Source organism: Sciurus carolinensis, chromosome 7 (genome assembly GCF_902686445.1).
Source record: "Sciurus carolinensis chromosome 7, mSciCar1.2, whole genome shotgun sequence".
NCBI classification, from domain to species: Eukaryota; Metazoa; Chordata; class Mammalia; order Rodentia; family Sciuridae; genus Sciurus; species Sciurus carolinensis.
In genome coordinates this window covers 112,616,074-112,638,871 of record NC_062219.1, presented here as the reverse complement: position 1 = coordinate 112,638,871, position 22,798 = coordinate 112,616,074, and the positions used below count along the sequence as shown (strand labels likewise).

The 22,798-nt window shown below is 46.5% G+C and overlaps 2 protein-coding genes across 2 annotated transcripts in view; one reads left to right on the top strand and one right to left on the bottom strand.

Annotated features, from left to right (window-relative positions):
- Cul9 (cullin 9) overlaps positions 1–17,810 on the top strand; it is a 34,606-nt gene extending 16,796 nt beyond the window's left edge. Inside the window, 25 exon segments of the mRNA XM_047558279.1 lie at positions 794–899; positions 1,305–1,400; positions 1,664–1,839; positions 2,296–2,429; positions 2,794–2,973; positions 3,138–3,247; positions 3,557–3,739; positions 3,882–4,042; positions 4,319–4,547; positions 4,645–4,834; positions 10,605–10,750; positions 10,897–11,026; positions 11,187–11,386; positions 11,782–12,032; positions 12,938–13,283; positions 13,697–13,837; positions 13,977–14,141; positions 14,381–14,544; positions 14,896–14,989; positions 15,484–15,558; positions 15,651–15,761; positions 15,891–16,008; positions 16,346–16,479; positions 17,295–17,368; positions 17,449–17,810. Of these exon segments, the coding sequence (XP_047414235.1) occupies positions 794–899; positions 1,305–1,400; positions 1,664–1,839; positions 2,296–2,429; positions 2,794–2,973; positions 3,138–3,247; positions 3,557–3,739; positions 3,882–4,042; positions 4,319–4,547; positions 4,645–4,834; positions 10,605–10,750; positions 10,897–11,026; positions 11,187–11,386; positions 11,782–12,032; positions 12,938–13,283; positions 13,697–13,837; positions 13,977–14,141; positions 14,381–14,544; positions 14,896–14,989; positions 15,484–15,558; positions 15,651–15,761; positions 15,891–16,008; positions 16,346–16,479; positions 17,295–17,368; positions 17,449–17,659 (3,925 nt within the window). The 3' untranslated portion in view covers positions 17,660–17,810.
- A 413-nt stretch (positions 17,811–18,223) lies between these two features.
- On the bottom strand, positions 18,224–20,583 carry Dnph1 (2'-deoxynucleoside 5'-phosphate N-hydrolase 1). The gene is made up of 4 exons (XM_047559495.1): positions 20,272–20,583; positions 18,909–18,977; positions 18,620–18,730; positions 18,224–18,456 (listed from the first exon to the last, which is right to left on the bottom strand). Exons 1-4 carry the CDS (start codon positions 20,465–20,467, stop codon positions 18,308–18,310), a joined length of 525 nt encoding a protein of 174 aa, XP_047415451.1. The 5' UTR covers positions 20,468–20,583; the 3' UTR covers positions 18,224–18,307.
- Between the last annotated feature and the right edge of the window lie 2,215 nt (positions 20,584–22,798).

The window sequence follows — 22,798 nt, the reverse complement described above, 5'->3', positions numbered from 1 at the left end:
CGTGTTGGGGAACTTTTAGTAATGGTGTTGGACAGGAATGAAGGGTATGTGTATGACTGGGACAGGAGATGAAGCTAGGAGAGCAGGCAGAGGCAGATGAGAAAGTTTTGTGAACTAAAGTTATTTGAATTTTATTCTGAAACTTGGTGGGGACATTGAAGAATTTTAAGAACAGACAAAACTAGACTTTTTATTTATAAAATTCATTTAAGCAATAATGGGAGTTTGGGTTGGAGACCAGGAAAAAGGAGTTGAAAGGTTTATTCAGTGGTCTAGTTGAGGAGTGCTTGATGTGTTCATTTAGGCAGCAGGACTTGGAATAGAGGGGAGGTGATGAATCAGGAGTCTATGGGACTTACCCTTGATTGGATGATAGAAGCCATAAAAGGGTGATGGCCTCTGTGACAGTGGTCTGTGTTCTAGTTTGAGGATACGATAAATGGCCCATTATTTCACAGGAGAGAGCAAAAGGAAGAGGGCAGGTTTACATGGACAGATGATTGTTCTACTTGAGCTTTTTGACTTGAGGTACCTGTGGAATGTGACATAGAATGTTTTAAGTACACAGCATGAACACTCAAGAACAGACTGGGTTAGAGATGTGAATCTGGATTCATTTGTATATTAATCTTTTATTGAAGCCATGAGTTTAAATTAAGTCACTTTGGGGAAGTATAAAGGCAAGAGCAGAGGGTCTGGGAAGAAAAATATGTTGGGAGCTAGCAGAGGAGCAGGAGCCAGAAAAAGAAATGGTGGGGTGAAATAGATTTGACTGACCCCTTTCTCCTCTCAGGCAGCTGACTTTGCTGGTGGCCAGTGAGGATTCAAGTTACATGCCAGCCAGGGTGGTGGTGTTTGGGGGTGACAGTACCAGCTGCATCAGCACCGAGCTCAATATGGTGAGGATGCATGTGCCCCGCTTCACCTTACTTTACTCCCCATCTTTCTATTTGTTGCAGGGCCTATGGGAAGGATGTAGTCCCTAGGGAATGACCCCCTCCTTTCTGGAAAGGCCTTACCTTGTAAGCAGCAAGAGTAGAATTAGGGATTTGTTACTGTGTGGATCCATGGGCTCAGTGCAGGAGAAGTGAAGGGCATATGTCATAACCAGCTTGGTTGCTGTCAGCAGTCCTTCTAGCACTGCTTCTTCTTTTTTTTTTTTTTTTTTGCGGTACTGGGGATTGAACTCAGGGCCTTGAGCTTGCGAGGCAAGCACTCTACCAGCTAAGCTATCTTGCCAGCCCCCAGCACTGCTTCTTTAGGTGACAACTGTTTTTCTCTCTTGGCCTCTTCTGCCCTGCCAGGTAAATGTGATGCCCTCTGCCAGCCGGGTAACCCTCCTGGAGAATCTGAACCGCTTCTGGCCCATCATCCAGATTCGTATAAAGCGCTGCCAGCAGGTGGGCCAGGAAGAAAATGGGGCTGAAGATCAGAAAGTAGCATGGTGTCCCTGTAGGGGCTGGGTTCCCTGACATTTAAGTGTCAAGGCTTTAGCCAAGGTTCCTCTTTGTTCTGCTTGGGAAATGACCAGGAAACTGTTAAGTTCCAGAGATGTGGAGGTATCTTGGGCAGCTCTGTGGAACCCATCGCATGAGGCCTGACTTTGATGATACGTAGTGGCTCAGGTGACTTATGGTGACAAATGAGTCTGCATGTGTTGCAGGGTGGCATCGACACCCGGGTTCGGGGTGTGGAGGTCCTGGGCCCTAAGCCTACTTTCTGGCCACTGTTCCGGGAGCAGCTGTGTCGCCGTACATGTCTGTTCTACACAATTCGGGCCCAAACCTGGAGCCGGGACATAGCAGATGACCGAAAGCGCCTCCTCCAGCTCTGTCCCAGGTGGGTGGGGTACAAGGAGGGGAGATGGTTAAGGGAACAGGATACTGTAAGAAGTAGGTGGCAGAAAATACATTTCCATGGGAGTCTGAAAAGTTAAACTATAGTCAGGACATGAGGAGACAAGTGGACATGGGTGAGAAGTGTGTGCTGATAGGGGAGAACTGGGGGAAAGACCAAGCATTGGAAGCTTGGGTGTTGATTTGTATTTGAGTGGAGGCCTCAGGCAAACCTGTGTCTTTAATCCTTGTCTTGTTTTGTTTTTGTATTTGTTTTTGGTACTGGGGGATTGAACCAGGGGTACTCTACTATTGAGCTACAGCCACAGCCCTTTTTAGTTTCTATTTTGAGGCAAGATCTTGCTAAATTGACCAGGATGACCTTGAACTTGTGATCATCCTGCCTCAGCCTCCAGAATAGCAATGTTTTAATCTTTAACTCTACACTGTTTGTTCCCAGACTGAACAGGGTTTTGCGTCATGAGCAGAATTTTGCTGATCGCTTCCTTCCTGATGATGAGGCCGCCCAAGCACTGGGCAAGACCTGCTGGGAGGCCCTGGTCAGCCCCCTAGTGCAGAACATCACCTCGCCTGGTAACCATCCCAACACCTGGCCCCACTAACCAGCTCTTTCTAATTAACCCAGGAATCACCTAAGTTAGTATTCTTCATTCTCTTGATTCCAGTGTTTGTCCCCAAAAACCTGTTACCTCCTTGTTCCTTTCTCCTCCTCATCCTGGGGACTGCTCCCTGAGACTCTGATATATGACTCTTCCTCTCAACCCCACCCCCAACCTGTTACCATGTCCCCAGACTACTGAAGCAAATCTTGGTGAGGAGTGGACTAGAGTTCTGCTGCCCCCAAAACCATTTTGTTCAATTGTTCCTTCTCCCTCCTTCTCCCTGGACTACCTATCCCCTCATTTCCCAAAGCTGCCTATTCCTGATCTTCTTTCAGATGCAGAAGGTGTGAGCTCTCTGGGATGGTTGCTGGATCAGTACTTAGAGCAGAAAGAGAGCTCTCGAATCCCCATGAGTCGAGCAGCATCCTTTGCATCTCGAGTTCGTCGCCTTTGCCACTTGCTGGTGCATGCGGAGCCTCCTCCTGGACCTTCTCCTGAACCATCCACACGGCCCTGTGAGTCCCAACTGTGGCCACCTGAACCGAAAGTCTTGGTTTCTTCCTCCTCTGCCTTTCTAGACCCTTGGGAACTCCTGCCCTTTCCAGGAGAATCAGCACCCAAGACCACTGCACTCACCCAGAGGCTGAGGTGAAACCTTTCTTCTGCCCTGTCTCTACAGTCAGCAAAAACAGCAAGGGTCGAGATCGGAGCCCTGCGCCCTCACCAGTTCTTCCAAGCAGCAGCCTAAGGAACATAACCCAGTGCTGGTTGAGCGTAGTGCAGGAGCAGGTGGGCAGAAGCAAGCTGAAGTCTAAGGGGGTGGGGGCTGCTCCTTTTATGTCATTTTTATTTATTTATTTATCTTTTTGGGTACCAGGGATTGAACTCAGGGGCATTCAACCACTGAGCCACATCCATAGCACTATTTTGTGATTGTATTTATTGACAGGGTCTCACTGAGTTGCTTAGCGCCTCACTTTTTGCTGTGACTGGCTTTGAACTTGCAATCCTCCTGCCTCAGACTCCTGAGCTGCTGGGATTATAAGCATGCACCACTGTGCTGGCTCTGTTATGTCATTTCTTGCTTTGTCTTTTCAGGTCAGCAGATTCCTGGCTGCAGCCTGGAGGGCCCCAGACTTTGTGCCTCGTTACTGCAAACTCTATGAGCACTTGCAGAGAGCAGGTTCCGAGCTGTTTGGGCCCCGGGCAGCCTTCACCCTGGCTCTGCGCAGTGGTTTCTCTGGCGCCCTGTTGCAGCAGTCCTTTCTTACTGCTGCTCATGTGAGTTTGCCAGCTTTTCAGGCCACAGGGCCATAAACTCATGTTTATTTCCTTCTGCTCTGCTCTTTCATCTCCTTTTACTCCCCATTCTCCTTTGCTACCTCATTCATGGTTTACCCAGTGCCCTTTCCATTGTTCCCAGATGAGTGAGCAGTTTGCTAGGCATCTTGACCAACAGATCCAGGGTAGCCTGCTTGGTGGATCCCCTGGAGTGGAAATGCTGGGGCAGCTTCAGCAACACCTGGAACCGATCATGGTCCTTTCTGGCCTGGAACTGGCTACTACTTTTGAGCACTTTTATCAGTGAGTGCAAGACTGGAGAGGTAGGAGATTGGAGGCCTAGAGTCTAGAGGGGAAAGATTTGAGTCTTAGTGGGAAGGAAAGGTAGGAGGCAGTGGAGAGGAGAGTTAAGTTATAGAGATGTTCATGCACTGGTGGAAAGGGTGTGGGAAGGAAGAGTAATAGGGCCTGTAACTTGAGCAGGCTACAACGAAAGGACCTACCTTTTGGAGGGGATTGCTGGGCCTGATCTATGCTGGGACCTACACTTAGGCCTGGCCTGTGTTGTGTGTGCTACAGGCACTACATGGCAGACCGTCTCCTGAGCTTGGGCTCCAGCTGGCTGGAGGGGGCTGTACTGGAGCAGATTGGCCTCTGCTTTCCCAATCGCCTCCCCCAGCAGATGTTGCAGAGCCTGACCACCTCAGAGGAGCTACAGCGCCAGTTCCACCTTTTCCAGCTCCAGCAGCTTGACAGGTTGCTCTTAGAGCAGGAAGATGAGGAGGATCAGGGACTGGATGAAGAGCAGGTAAGAGCAAGGAGAAAGAGTGGTAGAATAGGAAAGGAAGAAAAGACTAGAGTCAAAAAGGGAGCCCACGGGCCCTTGAAATCCTTCTGTTCCTCAGGAGGAAGAGGAGGAAGAAGAGGCTGAGAAAGAACTTTTTATGGAAGATTCAAGTTCAACAGTTTCTATACTGGTCCTGTCACCACGCTGCTGGCCCGTCTCCCCACTCTGCTACCTGCACCATCCCAGAAAGTGCCTTCCCACAGAAATGTGTGATGCCCTTGACCGCTTCTCCAGTTTCTACAGCCAGAGTGAGGAGCTAGGGAGAGGAAACTGGAGATTGGAGTGATTTATTTGGGGTGGCAAGAGAGGGAAAGGAGAGGATCATTGGACAGGATTGTATAGACATGAAGAAGTAATTTCTAGGTTCAGCAGTTTCCTAGGGAAGTATATAGAAGTGTGGGTTGTAGCTTCATTAATTTCTGCTCTCAGTTCCTTCAACTTTCTATGAATTTGTTTTATTTTTCTAACTTAGTTGTATACTTAATTTTCAGTCCTTAAAAGTTTGTATCATTTTTGCTGCATTTAATAGATTTTTTAAAAAGATTTTTAAAAGACTTTTTCATTGGAGTATATAGTATTCAGAAAAATGCACAAATCTCAGCTATAGGCTTAGTGAATTATTAGCCCACGTACAATCATATTCCCCCAAATGAAGAACATCTTCAGCATCCCAGAAGGCTTTGTCCTCTGTGTACCCTTTTCAGTCAATATTGCTCCCTTTATCACCATAGATTTTTTTTTTTTAATTTTCTGTACCAGGGATTGAAGCCAGGGGTGCTCAACTGCTGAATCACATTCTCAGCCTTTTTATTTTTTATTTTGAGACAGGGTCTCCCTAAGTTGCTTCAGGCCTTGCTAAATTGCTAAGGCTGACCTTGAACTTCTGCCTCAGACTCAGGAGTCACTAGGATTACAGGCATGTGCCACTACACCTGGCTTATCACCATAGCTTTTTTTGTCTGTATTTGCATATCATATAAATGGAATCATAGAGCATGTATTCTGTTGTACCTGATTTCTCTCACACGTCTTTGTGGGAATTACCACATCATCAGTTGTATCATTAGTTTGTTCTTTGTATTACTGAGTCATATTCCATTGTATGAATATATTTACCTTTTCTATTGTTGATGGGTCTTTGGGGTATTCCATATGTTTTTATATTTTATTTTTGGGGGGCTGGATTTTGTTTTTGTTTTTGTTTGGTACTGAGGATTGAACCCAGTAGTGTTTAATTACTGAGTCACATTCCCAGCCCTTTTTATTTTTTATTTGATACAGTGTCTTGCTAAGTTGCTTAGGCCTTGCTAAGTTGCTGAGGCTGGCCTAGAACTTGCAGTTTTCCTGCCTCAATCTCCCAGTCGCTGAGATTACAGGCATGTACCACTATACCCAGCTTCCATGTTTTTATTATGTAATATTTTTATTATTGCTTAGTTCTAAGAATTTTGTTAGTTTTTTTAAAAGTATATTTTAAAATCTCCTGACTTTTCTCTGTTATCTTTTTAGAGTTCTACTTTCATTCTGTTGTGACTAGAGAACATGATTTTTGTTATTCTGAATCTTTATAATTTATTGAAACTTCCTTTATGGCCTAATAGATGGTCAAATTTTATAAATGTTCCATGTATGATTAAGAAAAATATGGAGCCAGGAGTAGTGGCACCTACTTGTAATTCCAACTATTAGGGAAGCGAGGCAGGAGGATCCCAAGATGGAGGCCAATCTCTGCAACTTAGCAAGACCATGTCTAAAACAAACAAAAACTGGTAGCTAGGGCCATAGCTCAGTGGTAGAGCCCCTCAGTTCAAACTTCAGTACTGCAAAACTAAAAAAGAAAAATATGTATTCTTTAGCTATTGGATACAAGATTCTACATAATGTACTTCACTAAACAGACCTACTTAATTGAATTGTTCACATCTTCTATAATCTTACTAATTCTGTCTACTTCTTCATCTACTGAGAGAGGTTTGCTAAAATCTACCCTTATGATGGTGATTTTAAAAACTTAACCATGTCAATTTTGTTTATAGCCATTCATGGCTGTTAAGGACTTGAAATGTTACTAAGATAACTGAGGAACTGAATAATTTATTAATCAGTTTAAATTTAAATAATTCACATGAGGCTAGTGACTACTATAATGGGCTCCATATGCTTACAATCTTCATGGTAAATTAAACTTTATTATTATTATTATGAAGTGAACTTTTTCCTTTTGAACAAGGTCTTTTACCTAAAGTCTTAGGTATTAATTGTATATCAGCATTCTTTAGTTCTCATTTTTCTGGTGTATCTTTTTTTCTATCCTTTTACTTTTTTGTTTTTGTACTAAGAAAAGGTCTTAATATTTAGGTTTCTTTTTTAATTGTAGCAAATATATCTAACATAACGTTTGCCATTTTAATGATTTTAAGTATACAATTCTGTTGTCCTTTTACTTAAATTTTTTTAAATTTTCAAATAATTTCAAATTTATAGAAAAATTGCAATAATGCAAAGAAACCATGTAACCTTTATCCAAATTTTTCTTTTTAAAATATTTCATTAACATTTTCTCTTATCATTTGCTCTTTGTGTATATGTATATGCATGTATATATCTGTATGTGATACACACATTCTTTTTGCAATCATTGAGAGTATATTGCTTATACTTTGCCCCTGAATACTTTAGTACATACTTCCTAAAGAATAAAGGTATTCTCTTACATAGGTTTGTTTATCAATAAATGTAACATTGGTACATAAAATTAACATAAGTAATATATCTTCTACATTCCAGTTTTATCCGTTGACCCATGGTCTTCCATGACTTTTTTTTTTTTTCTCCAAAGAGGATGCAGTCTAGGATTGGCTGTTATATTAATTAGTTGTCAGGTCTCTTTAGTCTCCTTTAATCTAGAATATTTCCTCAGCTTTCTTTGTCATTTAAGCTTTTGACATTTTTTTGGTGATGCTGGGAATTGAACCATCAGTTACTTTTTTTTTTTTTAATATTTGAGATGGCCTTCTTAAGTTATGATCCTGCTGCCTCAGCCTCCTCAGTAACTGGTATTACTGGTGTGTACCATCACATACACCAGATCTTTAAATTTTTAAAAATTGTCCCTCATTTTAAATTTGTATATTTTCTTATGATTAGACTTCAGGTTATACATCCCCAGGTAGAGTACTAAGTAAATGATGTTATGTTCTTCTCAAGGTATTTCATCCCCAGGCACACAGTTCCATCTGCCCTTCTGTTTGTGATGTTAATTTTTTTCAGTGTTGGCAGTTGATGTTTTTCTTTTATTGTTGTTTTTGTTTTTCAGTGCTCTACCATCACAGCCTCCTGTGATATTAATTTTGACAACCAGGTCAAAAGGTTATTTGAGTTCTCTACTACATAGTTAATATTTCTGCCATTAACAAGCAGTATGTGGAGAAGGTGCTTTAAAATCTTGCCAGCATTCTACTCTCATCAGAATTTTCCCCAGTATCACTTTAACTTTTTCATACCCTTATGTTTTAGATATAACTTAGAAATTACCTAGAATTTATTTTCTGTTCAACCTGACAGTCTCTTTTTCTGAGTTGTCAATTCTAGTCTATTTATTGTGGATAATGACATTTTGGTCTTTTATATTTTTGTTTACTCTTCTTATATTTAAAGAATAATAATAAATTTAATACTTTTGTACTTGATTCTACCCTGGGTTTTTGTGCATTTTTACTTTTTCTTTTGGATTGATAGATTTTTTTTAAATTCACTTTTTGTCAGTTTTAGAAGTTATGCATTAAAGTTTGTGTTTGTTACCTTTATTTTTCATTTTTAGTTTTTGCCATACTGGGGATTAAACCCAGGGCCTCATGCATGCTAGAAAAGTGCCCCTACCTTTATATTTTTAACCTGCTTGAGTTAATGTGACTTTCTACTTTTCTGAACAATAAAAGGACCTTAGAAAATCTCAACTCCAATTCTAACTCCTATTTTACTGGTGTTAGTAGTTTAGAATTATCTTTTTTGTTTCCTTCCCAACTTAATCATCATTATTATTCAATGGGTATTTATATTTGCCATCATGCCAGTGGCTTTAGTCATCATTCCTTTTGCACCTTGATCCTTCTATGCTCAATTTTCTTCTTTGTAAAGTACATCCATTAGAAGTTTCTTTATTGAGGGAGTATTGGTAGAAAATCTTACTGGTTTTTATTTGTCTGAGAATGGGTTATTTTTACCCTTACTAAGAAGGGTAGCTCTCTTGCTTTTCTCTCCCCCGACTCACTTTCTTTCTCCTCCTCGTTTTCCACTCTCTCTAGTGTGCACCCTTTCTTTTCCTTTCTCTTTTCCTCTCATTTTCTCTCTTACCCTGCAGGGAGACACTCTGTTTGCTTAATAAACTCCCTTGTGTGAAAAAAAAAAAAAAAAAAAGAAGGGTAAAATACTACCTTCTCTCACCCCCAAATCTGAAATGTAAGGACTCCCTTTTTAAAAACAAGGGTACAGTGGCACATGCCTGTAATCCCAGCAGCTTGGAAGGCTGAGGCAGGAGGATTGCGAGTTCAAAGCCAGCGTCAGCAAAAGTATGGGGCTAAGCAACTCAGTGAGACCCTGTCTCTAAATAAAATACAAATAGGGCTGGTGTTGTGGTTCAGTGGTCAAGTGCCCCTGAGTTCAACCCCTGTACCCTAAAATAAAATAAAAACAAGGGGACTATCATTACCTTTAGAAGTTAAAAATATTTTCTATGACCATTAAATATATAGTGTTCATATTTCCCTGGTTATCTTTTTTTAAAATTTTTTTTAGTTGTCAAAGGATCTTTTTATTTATTTGTTTGTTTGTTTGTATGTGGTGCTGAGAATTGAACCCAGGGCCTCACACATGCCAGGCAAGCTCTCTGCCACTGAGCCACAACTCCAGCCCTCCCTGGTTATCTTGAGGTTTTGTTTTTTGTTTGATTTAGTATACTGAGGATTCAAGCAGCCCACATTGGTTGAATTATCACTTACTCCCTTAATCTGTAGGTTCCTGCTTCCCTTTTTTACCCCTTACAGTTATTTCTGGAGGAAATTAGGTTGTCAATTAGAGTTGTCCACAGGCTGGCTTTTGCTGACTGCATCCACATTGTGTCCTTCAGCATATTCCTCTCTATTCTTTATTTCCTAAAACCTGATATTTAGATGTAGAGGATTAATCAGATTCTAGTTTGATTTTTCATGGGCAGGGAAGTCTCAAGGGTGGTACTGTGTCCTTCCAGCAGAATGCATGTTAGAGCTAACTGTCTTTGTGATGTTAAGATAGATTAATAGATTTCAATGTCATCAATCTCATTTACAAATTACATGTAATTTTTCATGAACTTTTCATGTCTCTGTTATTTTATTAGGGATTATGGAATGGTGATACTCTAGGTTTGTCACTCCCTACTTTATGTGTTAGCTGGAATGCTTTCTCTATAAAGAGAAACTTTCTATCAATTATTGGTTACCCGAAAGTATAGGTTTTACAGGAAAGGCTTGATCCTTCCCTCTTCTCTCTTATTTATTTATTTATTTATTTTTGGTAGTTGTAAAAAGACACATGCCTTTATTTTATTTATTTTTATGTGGTGCTAAGAATTGAACCCAGTGCCACACACATGCTAGGCAAGTGCTCTGCAACTGAGCTACAGTCCCAGCTGTTCTCCCTTATTTATTTTTTAATGTATTTTTTAGTTGTACGTGGACACAAGACCTTTATTTTTTTATTTTTACGTGGTGCTGAGGATCGAACCCAGGGCCTCACCAGTGCTAGGTGAGCACTCTACCACTAAGCCATAACCCAACCCCTCCCTTATTTTTTAACCAGTTGTTTATTAATAATGTGTTGGTTCCTTTGTATCCTCTACATAAGCCCAATGAAGTCTTTAAAAAATAAGTATCATTATGAACTCAGAGATTTAAAAATATTTTATGTGTTTTTATTACCTTGACCCCAACCCCCTCATTTTCCTAGTCTTTGCCTCCACCTTTCTACTCAATACTTTCCTAGGTCAGAACCACCCAGTCCTGGACATGGGACCACATCGACGACTGCAGTGGACGTGGCTGGGCAGGGCTGAGCTGCAGTTTGGGGACCAGACCCTGCATGTGTCCACTGTGCAGATGTGGCTGCTGTTGAATTTCAATCATATAGAGGTGCCTCAGCTCCTTAGCCTCTCAGTCTTCTCTTCTGCCTTGTCTATCTCTGTTTTCCTCCTAAACTCTCTTTCTAGGTTCATACTTCTTCCTCCTTTTCTCTTCCTTTTCCTTTACTCCTGACTGGCCCTGTTTCTCCTCACCAGGAAGTATCAGTAGAGACCTTGCTGAAGAATTCTGACCTCTCTGCTGAGCTACTGCACCAGGCACTTCTACCCCTCACCTCTGAGAGTGGCCCTTTGACCCTTCAAGAGGGTCAGGACTTTCCACCCAGAGGTAGGTCAGTGGGGACTGGGCTGAGTCTCTGCTGTGGGGTAGGGGGGCTCTCAGATTGGCCAGTAGTATTCTAGGGAATGAGTGTGTAATAGTGTCTTCTTAGTCCTCACTCATGTGTCCCTCCTTATCCTTGGGTACCTGACTGGGACTTGGGTTCCAGGTGTGCTGCGACTCCGCGGGCCTGGGCTCCAGCCCAGTGAGGAGGTCCTGTGGCTCATACCTCCCCAGACATACCTGAATGTAGAGAAGGATGAGGGCCGAACCCTGGAACAGAAGAGGAACCTCTTGAGCTGTCTTCTTGTCCGTATTCTTAAAGCCCATGGGGAAAAAGGCCTCCACATTGATCAGCTGGTTTGTCTGGTAGGCAGAGGGGACCATGGCATTGGGAGAGTTAGGGAGTCATGCTTGGGGTTGGGGGATGGAGCCAGAGGTCCTCACAAGGTAAGGTCAACACTCTCAGTATAAGACCTCCACTGGGTGACATTTCCAGCTGGGTTTCTATTCCTGACCAAGCAGTTAGAAGTTAGAAAAAGACTTGAATGTTTACCATGTGCATGATTAAGTCATTTAGTTGTCACAGTGAGCCTAAGTATCATTATTTTGTCCTATTTAACAGATAAGAAAAGTAAGGTATGAGAAAGTTAGGAACTTCCCCATAGTCACACAACCAATAAGTGGCAGAGCCAGGCAATGAACTCAGGCAGGCTGGCTCCCCTCAGTAAAAGTGGCCTGTTTGTTTCATTTCTTCTGTCCAGGTGCTGGAGGCCTGGCAGAAGGGTCCAAATCCCCCTGGGAGCCTGGGCCATGCTGTTGCTGGAAGTGTAACCTGTACCAGTACAGATGTCCTCTCTTGCATTCTGCATCTCCTGGGCCAGGGCTATGTGCAACGGCGTGATGACCGGCCCCAGATCCTGATGTATGCCACACCAGAGCCCATGGGGCCCTGCCGGGGTCAAGCAGATGTTCCTTTCTGTGGCAACCAAAGTACCAAGACCTCCAAGCCTAGGTAGCCGCCCTCACTTCTCCTTTTGTAGTGAGGTGGGGTCATTGGACCAAAGACAGGTTTTTTTATGTAGAAATATTTGCAGTCTTTCTTTATCTGGTCCTATTCCCTTTCCCTATTATTTCCCTCCCTTCACTAGTATTCATTTCCCCTCTGTGTACCCATCCCTTCCTTACCAATAAGGGATCTTGCTATCCCTATCTTCCTAAAACCAGTCCTTAGGCAAGGGACCCAAACACTCAAGCTGTTATTCTAAAAAAAATACATGAAATATTCTGCAAATATGTAGAGAGTGCTAAATAGCACTCTGCTCAGTGAAATATGCAAAAAAGTTTATTCTGCAGAACTTGCTATAGGCCTTTTATAATTAGCCAGCACTCCTAAAACTTCCAACATCAGATCCAGTTCATCAGAAACTGTTAATGGCATTGATTGTCATGCCTGCTGACTACATGGTATGTAAAGTGAGTTCTCTGGAATAATCTTTCTCAACTCTAAACATGCACACACAGCAGCTGGGATTGGGCTGTGAGACCTGTGCTGCTGCTCCACAGGCCACACTTTGTGTAATAAAGATATACTCTTTCTCACCAAAAGTGCTACTAGCATTTTGGGTGGGACCTACAGTGGATCTTCCCATCCACTGTTGGTCATTCAGCATCCTGATCTCTGCCCATTAGATCCATATTGTGCTGTTAGTCATTGCTACAGCCAGCCTCAGCCCCACATTTACAAATCCTTCTGTAGCAGCCTCTGTTCAGATAGTTGTTTGTGTTGTAACCCTCAGGCTGGTAAGGCAAGTCCAAGTGATGGTGTGCAAGTGGGGAATTGAGAGTCAGGTGAGGTTCAGTTGGTAGATCAGATAAGCAGGCAGGGATATTGACTACTGTCTCTTTTCTCTCCCCAAGCCCAGAAGCCATGGTGGCCCTGGCATCTCTACAGCTGCCTGCAGGCCGCACCATGAGCCCTCAGGAGGTAGAAGGTTTGATGGAGCAGGCAGTGCGGCAGGTACAGGAGACGCTGAATTTGGAGCCAGATGTGGCTCAGCACCTTTTGGCTCATTCCCACTGGGGTGCTGAACAACTGCTGCAGAACTACAGTGATGACCCTGATCCGCTGCTGCTGGCAGCTGGGCTGTGTGTACCCCCGGCCCAGGCTGCCCCCACACGCCCTGATCACTGCCCAGTCTGTGTCAGCCCCCTGGAACTCAATGACGACTTGCCCTCCCTTTGCTGCAAGCACTACTGCTGTAAGGTGAGGCCCCCCAAGCTCTCCACCCTAACAGTTTCTTGAAAACTCTACTGAGGCCAGAGCCCAGCAGAGAAAAGGCCACCCCTTCCTCAGGCCTCCTTTTTCTTTGGCCTTCCTGCCCTTTCCATCCTTTTAAGAACTTGGCTCCTTCTTTTTTCTTGTTCTCTTTACTCACTTCCTCCATGTCCACTCAACAGTAATTATATTAGGCTAATGCCCGAGCCTATGCATCCTCAAAGACAACTGTAATTTGTGTCAAGCATAAGAAAACTCATGGAGACCAGAAGGATCAGGGTCAGTCGTGAGGTAGATCTAGGAGCAGGCTGTCTCTGGCCTTATACATGGTAGGGAAGGGGTGGGCTAGGCAGTTACAAGGACACTTGTCTTTCAGCAGCCTCTCCTTTTGTCCCTCCCAGTCTTGTTGGAATGAGTATCTGACAACTCGGATCGAGCAGAACCTTGTGCTGAATTGCACCTGCCCCATTGCTGACTGCCCTGCTCAGCCCACCGCCGCCTTTATACGTTCCATCGTCTCCTCACCAGAGGTCATCTCCAAGGTATCCCCTCTAGTCTGAGAGGCTGCAGTGCAGAACCAAAGGGCCTCCTGGAATGTATTGACCTGTGGGGTGCTATGAGCCTGGAGGTTGGCATCCTGGAGAGCCATGTCCTCACATTGTGGCACCTGTGGCCTTACAGTACCAGAAGGCCCTCCTGCGTGGCTATGTGGAGAGCTGTTCCAACCTGACCTGGTGCACCAACCCTCAGGGCTGTGACCGCATCCTGTGCCGCCAGGGCCTGGGCTGTGGGACCACCTGCTCCAAGTGCGGCTGGGCCTCCTGCTTCAACTGTAGCTTCCCTGAGGTGGCTGCCCTACCCCTGCCCTGCCCCTGAGCAAGTATTCCCACTCCTTCCCTGCTCAGCACCCCTGCCCACACAGACTGTGACTTGTCCTTCCTCATTCTCTGCAAATTATTGAACTCTGTACACCTTCCTGTAGTCTTCCAAATGTGACCTGTCTTCTCACTCCCTCTCCCAAGGCACACCAGCAGGGCCATGCTGTCAGAGCTCAGCTGTGTCCTCACCCCTCCCTTCTGCTCTAGGCACACTACCCTGCCAGCTGTGGTCACATGTCTCAGTGGGTTGATGATGGTGGTTACTACGATGGCATGAGTGTGGAGGCCCAGAGCAAGCACCTGGCCAAGCTCATCTCCAAACGCTGTCCCAGCTGTCAGGCTCCTATTGAGAAGAACGAGGGGTGCCTGCAGTAAGAAGGGGGTATTGTGGGCACTGGGGAATCAGAGGGCAAGGGACAGGTGGGGAGGCCTGGCAGTAAGGAGGGGATGGTGAAGCCTGTTGTAAAGCTCAGCAAATGAACCACCCCTCACTTGGCACTCCCAGAGTGACTTCCTAGGTCTTCATTTTCCTTTTCTCACTTTGAAGTCCATGCTGTGGGCAAATTCAAAAGCAAGGGTGCATTCAGCAGGGTTCGGTAAGATGTAGGTAACTACAAGGCAGAGGCCCAGGGCATTGTCAGTGGTGTGTCCAAGCACTTGGTAGTCCTGGCACACCCCTGTTCAGAGGCAGGCACCCTCTGACAAGCTAGCTTTTTCCATAGCATGACCTGTGCCAAATGTAACCATGGATTCTGCTGGCGCTGCCTCAAGTCCTGGAAGCCAAATCACAAAGACTATTACAACTGCTCTGCCATGGTAAGGGACTGGGGTACCCCAGAAGGTAGAGAACATCAGGAGGGGCTACTGCTGCTGGCCCCAGGTTAAGAGGGCTGTGTGTCTAGAATAGGGTGACTGCAGTTGGGACTCAGTGGCAGGGAGGACACAAGTCACCAGGGCCTCCAGGCATTGGGAATTCTGTACTGGGAGGCTTGTTCTCAAGGGCCTTTATCTTCAGAATAAGACTTCCCACTCTCAAGTGGCCACAAAGAGCCTGAGGACAGGGAATTCTTAGCAGGTGCCACTGCATAGCAGAGTAGGGCACAAGTCATCCTGCTTCCCTCTAAGTGTATGGCTCTGGGCAAGCCTCAAAGCCCCCACTTGTAGAAGGAGGTAATATGACATGCCTTTGGTTTAAATGAAAATCACCAGTGTATAATGCAGAAGGGCCTTAATGGATAGTGGCTGTTCTAATTATTAACTCCATCCTGTTGGAACAAAGCATTCAACAGCCCCCTACGTGTTCTCACCAGGTAAGCAAAGCAGCTCGTCAGGAGAAGCGGTTTCAGGACTATAATGAGCGGTGTACTTTCCATCACCAGGCCCGGGTAAGCAAGGAGGAAACGGGTGGGTGGATGGGTGAGGCCAGAAGGCTGGGGTGACTGCACGGGGAGCTGCGCTGAGCACCTTCCTCACACAGGAGTTTGCTGTGAACTTGCGGAATCGAGTCTCTGCCATCCATGAGGTGCCCCCGCCCAGATCCTTCACATTCCTCACTGATGCCTGCCGAGGCCTTGAGCAAGCTCGAAAGGTGGTAGTGGTGGGGGAAGGTGTGCCAAAGGGGCCTGGTGGGCTTGGGGTGCTTTTATCTGACTTGTCTGGATGGAGTGGGTGGAAGTGCCAGGCCTCAGGCAGAGAGAGCTGACTGGGGCTCCCCTAGGTGCTGGCCTATGCCTGTGTGTACAGCTTCTACAGCCAGGACACAGAGTACATGGATGTGGTGGAGCAGCAGACAGAGAACCTGGAGCTGCACACCAACGCCCTGCAGATCCTCCTTGGTGAGCTGGGCCTCCCTCAGTCCTGTCTGCCTCTTCCCTCTTCCTGAGTATCTCATGCCCAACCAGTCAGATAACACTGCCCTCATCTTCACTCTGTCCCTGTCTTCTTCATTCTGCATAGCCTCTCACCCTCAGGTCTAAAGTCCCATGCTATAGGGGCCAAGGGCAGATGTGCACCTGATGGGTTGATCCTGGTCTGTACTGTGTTACTGGCATGTAAGCTCTGAGTGTCTAGAGCCATGCCTGGCACCTGGTAGATGTTCCACAGGTGTTTGTGGAAGGAAGGAGTGGGTGAGAATAGGAAAAGGAAGCAAGCCCCTGTACCTGCCCCCTGCAGAGGAGACCCTGCTGCGCTGCCAAGACCTGGCCTCTTCTCTGCGCCTCCTGCGGACTGATTGTCTCAACACAGGCATGGAGCTGCTGCGGCGGATTCAGGAGAGGCTGCTAGCCATCCTGCAGCATTCCACCCAGGTACCTCTCCTGCTGGCCACTTGTGTCCCTGCACTTGACAAGATCAGGGGCCACCTATGCTGGGCACAGCCCTGCCCAGGGTTGAGTCACAAGAGGAAAGGCAGTGAGGAGGATGAACGGATGTTAGGAGGCCTGGGCAGATGTCCAGCCCTGCTGCCAGTCCCTGTTTGTTTGTTTGTTTTTAAAGGGGTATAATTCATTCTTTTGTGGATGGACCTTTTTATTTTATTTATATGTGGTGCTGGGAATCGAACCCAGTGCCTCATGCATTGCTAGGCAAGTGCTCTCTCTACCACTGAGCCACAACCCCAACCCCAGTCCCTATTTTTTAACCCCTGGGTTTTCCTACAGAACAGTGGTTGGTTTTCCCACCATCAAGGACTTTTAGCTAGGGCACCCATCAGAATTACTCAGACTATACTTCCCAGATGGAGATTCAGAATCTCACAAGTGAGAACCAGAGGGTGAGGATCACTGGGGTAAGGAACCTGTAAGATTCTTTGCAGTTTTAACATGTATGTGTTTACCTGCATCATGAACCCTGCCTTCAGGTTGTTTACTGACTGGTAAGTAACTTGGGGAGAATACACAAAACACACATTGAAAGCTGATTGAGCCACAGGTGGGATTTCCCACCCTTGTTTCTTGTATCTCTGGAGACTCTCAGCCAGTTAAATTGCACAAAGGCATTCGCATGTGAAGGGCCATGGTAAGAGGAGGGAGTACTCATAGCAGGAGCCTGGCCCTCAGAAAACATTAGCTGAAAAAATGCTGGGCACAAGGCCAGATGTCCTCTGCTCTCCTGCTTCTGCCAGGATTTCCGGGTTGGTCTCCAGAGTCCATCAGTAGAGGCCCGGGAGGCAAGAGGATCCAACGTACCTGACAATCAGTGAGTAGGGCAGACGGAGCCCTAGAGGGACAGTGGGAAATGTCACGCTTCTCTGTGCTCAGTCCAATGGCTTTCCCTAGGCCCCAAGATTCCTCTGGGCTGGAGGCAGAGGATGAGGAGGAAGAAGAAGAGGAGGAAGATGATGAGGATGATGTGCCTGAGTGGCAGCAAGATGAGTTTGATGAGGAGCTGGACAATGACAGCCTTTTCTATGATGAGGAATCTGAAAACCTGGATCGAGAGACTTTCTTCTTTGGTGATGAGGAGGACGATGATGAAGCCTATGACTGAGGGGCAGGATCCAGGAGACTCCTGGAGCTGTGCCACCAGAATCATGGGGCTGTGGGGATGGAGAGTTCATCTCTTCCCACTGTTGTGGTGAGGGGATTCCCAGTGTCTGCAGCACCCTCTTCTGTTTACTGAATAAACTTTTTTTCACATACTTCTCTGGAAGCAGGCTGGATAGCTTCCCCAGGGCAGCCAGCTTCAGCTCCCACTGTCCCCCTCATACAGCCAGCCAAATCCCCTCCTTAACTGTTTTCTCTAGACCTCCAGACTGTTCTGTCCTCAGGCCCAAAGTAGATCCATTTGGTCTAAGCTGATAAAGGGAAGTGAGGTTCACATGGTCCAGGGTCAGGTACAGACCCAGCCCAACTTCAGAAGAGATGGGCCAGCCCCGAGGATAGCCTTCCTCCAAGAACAGAAGGAGGTATCCTCCTCTTAGGGAACTATAAACTTTTAAAGGATCTCTCTATACCTTAAAGTGAAATGGGGTGGGAAAGGGGTATGGCTGAGGACCTGTCCCATCCCAACCACAATACAGACATAACCATAGAATTTTAAACAATCCTTTTAATTTGCTTGCTACTGGGCTAAAAGGCAGGAATGATAACTACAGCAGTTTCAGGGGTCAGAAGGTTTTAAGAAAGTGGGCTTAAGTCAGGCAGTTGGGTCATCAGAGGCAGCCATCTGCTCGGGAGGATCAGCCTCAAAGTATCGATCCAGAATGGCTTCTACCTCTCCCTCTTCGTAGTCCCACACTTGGAACCTTGAGCCATCTGCTGCTCCCCGGATCATGGCTGAAAGCACTGGGGAAGGAAGGGAAAGTGAAGCTACCTCCCTTCTAAAGCCCACAACTCTGTTTCCTGCCCTAACCCACTGAGCTCAGAGCTCACTAAGGAAGGAGCTGAGGCTGGACCTGTAGAAAGCTGGGGAGGGATGGGGTGGCCATCTAGGGCTTGGGGTACTCACCTCGTCCAGACTGTGGGCGAAACAGGCACAGGATTTGCTTATTGAGGGCCACGGCCCGGCCTAGCTCATAGCCTACACCCAAGGATGGCTGTGTCACTTCAGCCACGACCACTGGAAGAAATGTGAGACTAGGGCTTAATACTTGGGGCCCTTGGGCTTGTAAGCAAAGGATAACAGTGTGTCTGTGGTGAGGAGGAACTCTAGATTGCTTCTAGGTGTGGAGGCCAGGGATGTCCCAGGGAAGTTAACATCCCAGGGAAGCTTGTAGGTGGAAGGGAGAGCCACTCACCATCTGCCTGCTGCAGCCAGGCCAAGTCGCGCTCATGGATGAGCCTGTCACCCCCAGCAGCCTCTTCTCCTATGGTTAAAGGAAAGCTGGTCAAGGATGCTCCCCACCGTGGCTCACAGTACCTCTCTGCTGCCCTTGATGCCTCCATGTCCACCCTACTCTAGGAGGGAGACTAGTATAGATGACCTTCAAGGGCTTGTCCCCAACACAAGGAGCCCATCAAAGGGGTGAACAGCTACCAAAAAAAAAAAAAATCAACTCTGTGCAAGGTGGCAATGTGTGATTAAGGCAGATGAAAATACAGGAAGGACTAACTCATTGTGGAGCCAAGTGATTAGGGAAAAGTTAATGGGCACAGAGGGTAAGGACTACTGCTTCCAGCTTGATTAAATACTATCCTTCAGGATGGTGAGGCTCATATCTACAGGCATCAGAGCAGAACCACTGGACACCTTGTTTAAAACATGGATTCAAAGGCTTTATCTCAGGTAATCAGACTACTTTTTTTGGTGCTGGGGATTGATAGATTACATTTTAAACCAACTCCCTGATGATACTTCAGCACACTGAAGTTCCAGAACTACCACACAACTAGATCCTATAGAACTAGTGGACCTTGAGCTGAAGGGTTCCTCACTTGCACAAGCCTTTTCTAATTCCCTATCAATTTTGTGATTTTTGTTTTTTAAAAGAGGTCTCCCAGAATTGCATTAGGTCCCACAAATCATGGACTTGCTCTTGGGTAGGGCAAGGTGTAACCACTAAAAATTTTCTGAGCAGAAGGAACAAACTGGAAGGATGGTGAGCTTCCAGACCAACGTATCAAAGCTTGGCTTTAGAAAGATCAGCAGCCAGGATCTTTCAGTCAGGATCACCTTGGTAACTAACAGCCTGAACAGAAGACTTTCAGGCTGAAGGTGGTTCAGGAGAGGGTTGTCGAGAAAAGTGGGGTCTATCGGGTCAAAGAGAGGGCTGATAACTTAGACAAAAAGCGAGGAGGCAGGATGATAAACTTCCTTTTGGGTGGGAGAGAGGATGTCAGCAGTGAGGTGGGACATGAGCCTGGAGAAGTGGCCCAATTCATCTTCCTTCAGCTCTCCGCCAAAAGCGCCCCTGAAGGGGGCTGAAGAGAGTTCAAGGGACCGAAGGTAAGAGAGCCCAATGCTTGACTAGTGTCTCACCCTCAGTGTACTGGGGCAGACGCGGCCTGCGCCCGCCCGGGTTCCTTCTAGGGTGGGGACGCTGGACCGAGCGCTGGGCAGGAGGGTGGGGCGTGCAGTTGCCATAAGAGGCGGGGGCCAGGCCTCTCCCTCGCCAGCCGGTCCGCAGGCCTCCCTCCCCGCAGCCCGCGCCGCCGCCTTACCACGTGCGCCCAGCTCGGCCGCCGCCATGTGCTCGGTGAGCACCGCCCCGAAGCGTCGCAGCCGGGACACGATCCGCGCGTACAACGCCCGGTCCTCGCGTCCGCCACGGATGCTCCCGCAGAAGTACAAGGCCCTGCGGCCTGGCGCGCCCGGCTCCACCGGCTCCCCGCGCCCCCGCGCCCCGGCCGCCGCCATCGCCGCCGCCGCGCGCCGCTTCCCGCGCCAGGGGGCGCCTGCCGCGACCACGTGACCCTGGAAAAAGGGACGAGGGGGTCGCGAGGGGGAGGACCCCGCTAGGCCCTCTTGGGAATCCACCCCCCTGGGCCCTTCTGGACTGTTTCCTTTTTCTCAAACCCCCCACCCAATTCATGGGCCACTGCGGTGGGTTCTCCCAAATATTTCTAGGATCTGACGCCCACCACCCCCGCCAGGCTCCACCCCCTCCCTCCACAGCGCCCCGCCCCGGCAGCCCTCCGCCTGCCCCACCGCGGTGGTCGCCACGCAGCAGAGTGAACACAAGTGAACAGACTGAGGATGGCGACCCTCCCGGCTCAGTTGGGGTAAAAACCGAGAGGCCCACAGGGTTCCACATGCTCTGGTCACCCACTGTCTTCCTAATTCCAGCTGCCATTACCCTGACCAAGTTTTCTGCAGCCTCGCTAGCTTGCGGGCTGCTCCTCTAGTGGGCGAGCCATACCCTTGCCTCACAGCCTTTGCATTTGCTGTTCCCGCTGCCCAGGACTCTGGCCTGCCATTTGGATTTCTGGCTCCCTCTACCACCTTCAAGTCTTTTCCTCCTTCAAATCTGTGTTCACACGTCAGCTTTCCAGGCCACCCTATTCAATATGGCAGCTTCTCACCTCCAACACCGCCTATCAGCCTTTTCTGCCTTCCCTTCTTCGTGTACGATGATTTAATTTTGTTGTGTGTCTTTCTATACCCGGTAGAATGTAATTCCCCAGGAGGGTAGGATTTGTTATCCCTTTGTTTTCATCTTCACTGTATGCCTGACTTATAGAACTGTGCCTGGCACAGAGAAAACATTTGTCAAATATTTTGTTAAGTGGATTAAGTGAAAGTACACATTTAACAACATTTCACAATCTGCTCAACTATAGAATAAGCAGGTAGAGAGAAGCAATTTCTTCAGGAACATGGGCACACACATGTTGCTCACCAGTGATACTAATAATTTCCTCTTCATGTTATTATGAAAATAATACAGATACATGACAAAAAAAGTTCAGATAGAACAAGAGAGATGCAGAGTCCTGAGACCTTCAGTCCCATTCCCAGGAGGAAAATCCCATCAGTTGTTTCCTCTGTTTTTCCTGACAGATAACTATTAAAAAACCAAAATACGGAAGTATGGGGTTACAGAAAAGACAAGATACTGTGTGTGTGTGTGTGTGTGTGTGTGTGTGTGTGTGTGTGTTGGGAATTGAACTCAGGGCCTTGCACATGCTAGGCAAGTACTGTACCACTGAGCTACACCCCAACCCCATAAATATTTTTTTCAGGTACTAAATACAAAGGAGATACAAAGATATTTCCACCCACTGCTAGACCCTCCCACAAACACAATACACAATACTGAGGCAAATGTGAACACACAGCTGTGACACAGCCAGCCTCCCACACACTTGCCCACATACTGCTTAAGAAGAGGTGTTATGTGCCAGAGGACTGACCAGCAACCTCCACACTTCTTGTCCTGGCTCATTGTCCCTCCCTCTTGTCCCCATAAGCAAGGAACACACATGCACACATATATACACAAACCATCTTGTTTCTGTTTCAGTTTCTTATAAATGGAGTTTTTCTTATAAATGGAGAAACTAACCAACCTGATCTTAAGTTCACACCTTGGGTGTGACTGGCATCCCCTTTCTATTTCAGGCTGGAGTAAAAAGAGCAGCTGGATTCTTTGTGTTGGAGATGGGACCCCGAGATTGGTTCTATATCCATTGTTGGGTGAGGATGCAGGTTCAGCCAAGACTTGCCTCTCAGACCTTCCTCCCCAATGTTGAGAGGCCGGAGTTGAAAGGCACTAAGTGATGGAAGAACCATGTCGGTGGACAGTCTAGAAAGGCAGCATAATGGGGGGAAATACCTTTTTCAAGCAACCAGAGGCCAAACTAGAGTACTGGTTCAGTTTGTAACTAGCTCTGTGACCTCAGTCAGGTCCCTTAACCCTCTGAGTCTCAGTCTTCAGATCTATGGAATTGGCAAGAAATGTTATCCTGCCTTGCTCACCTGGTTTGACTATGATGCACTTCAGTTCAAGTCTGTAAAAGCACGTTAGAAAAAGTGCTTCATGGATCCTTCTCTAAAATAGATCATATCTTATGCCACAAAGCAACTCTTAGTAAATACAAAAAATGGAGATAATACCCTGCATTCTATCAGATTGTAATGAACTGAAATTAGAAATCAATGATAAAATAAAAAATAGAAGCTACTTTAACGAATGGAAATGAAATAATACACTATTGAATGATGAATGGGTAGTAGAAGAAGTCAACA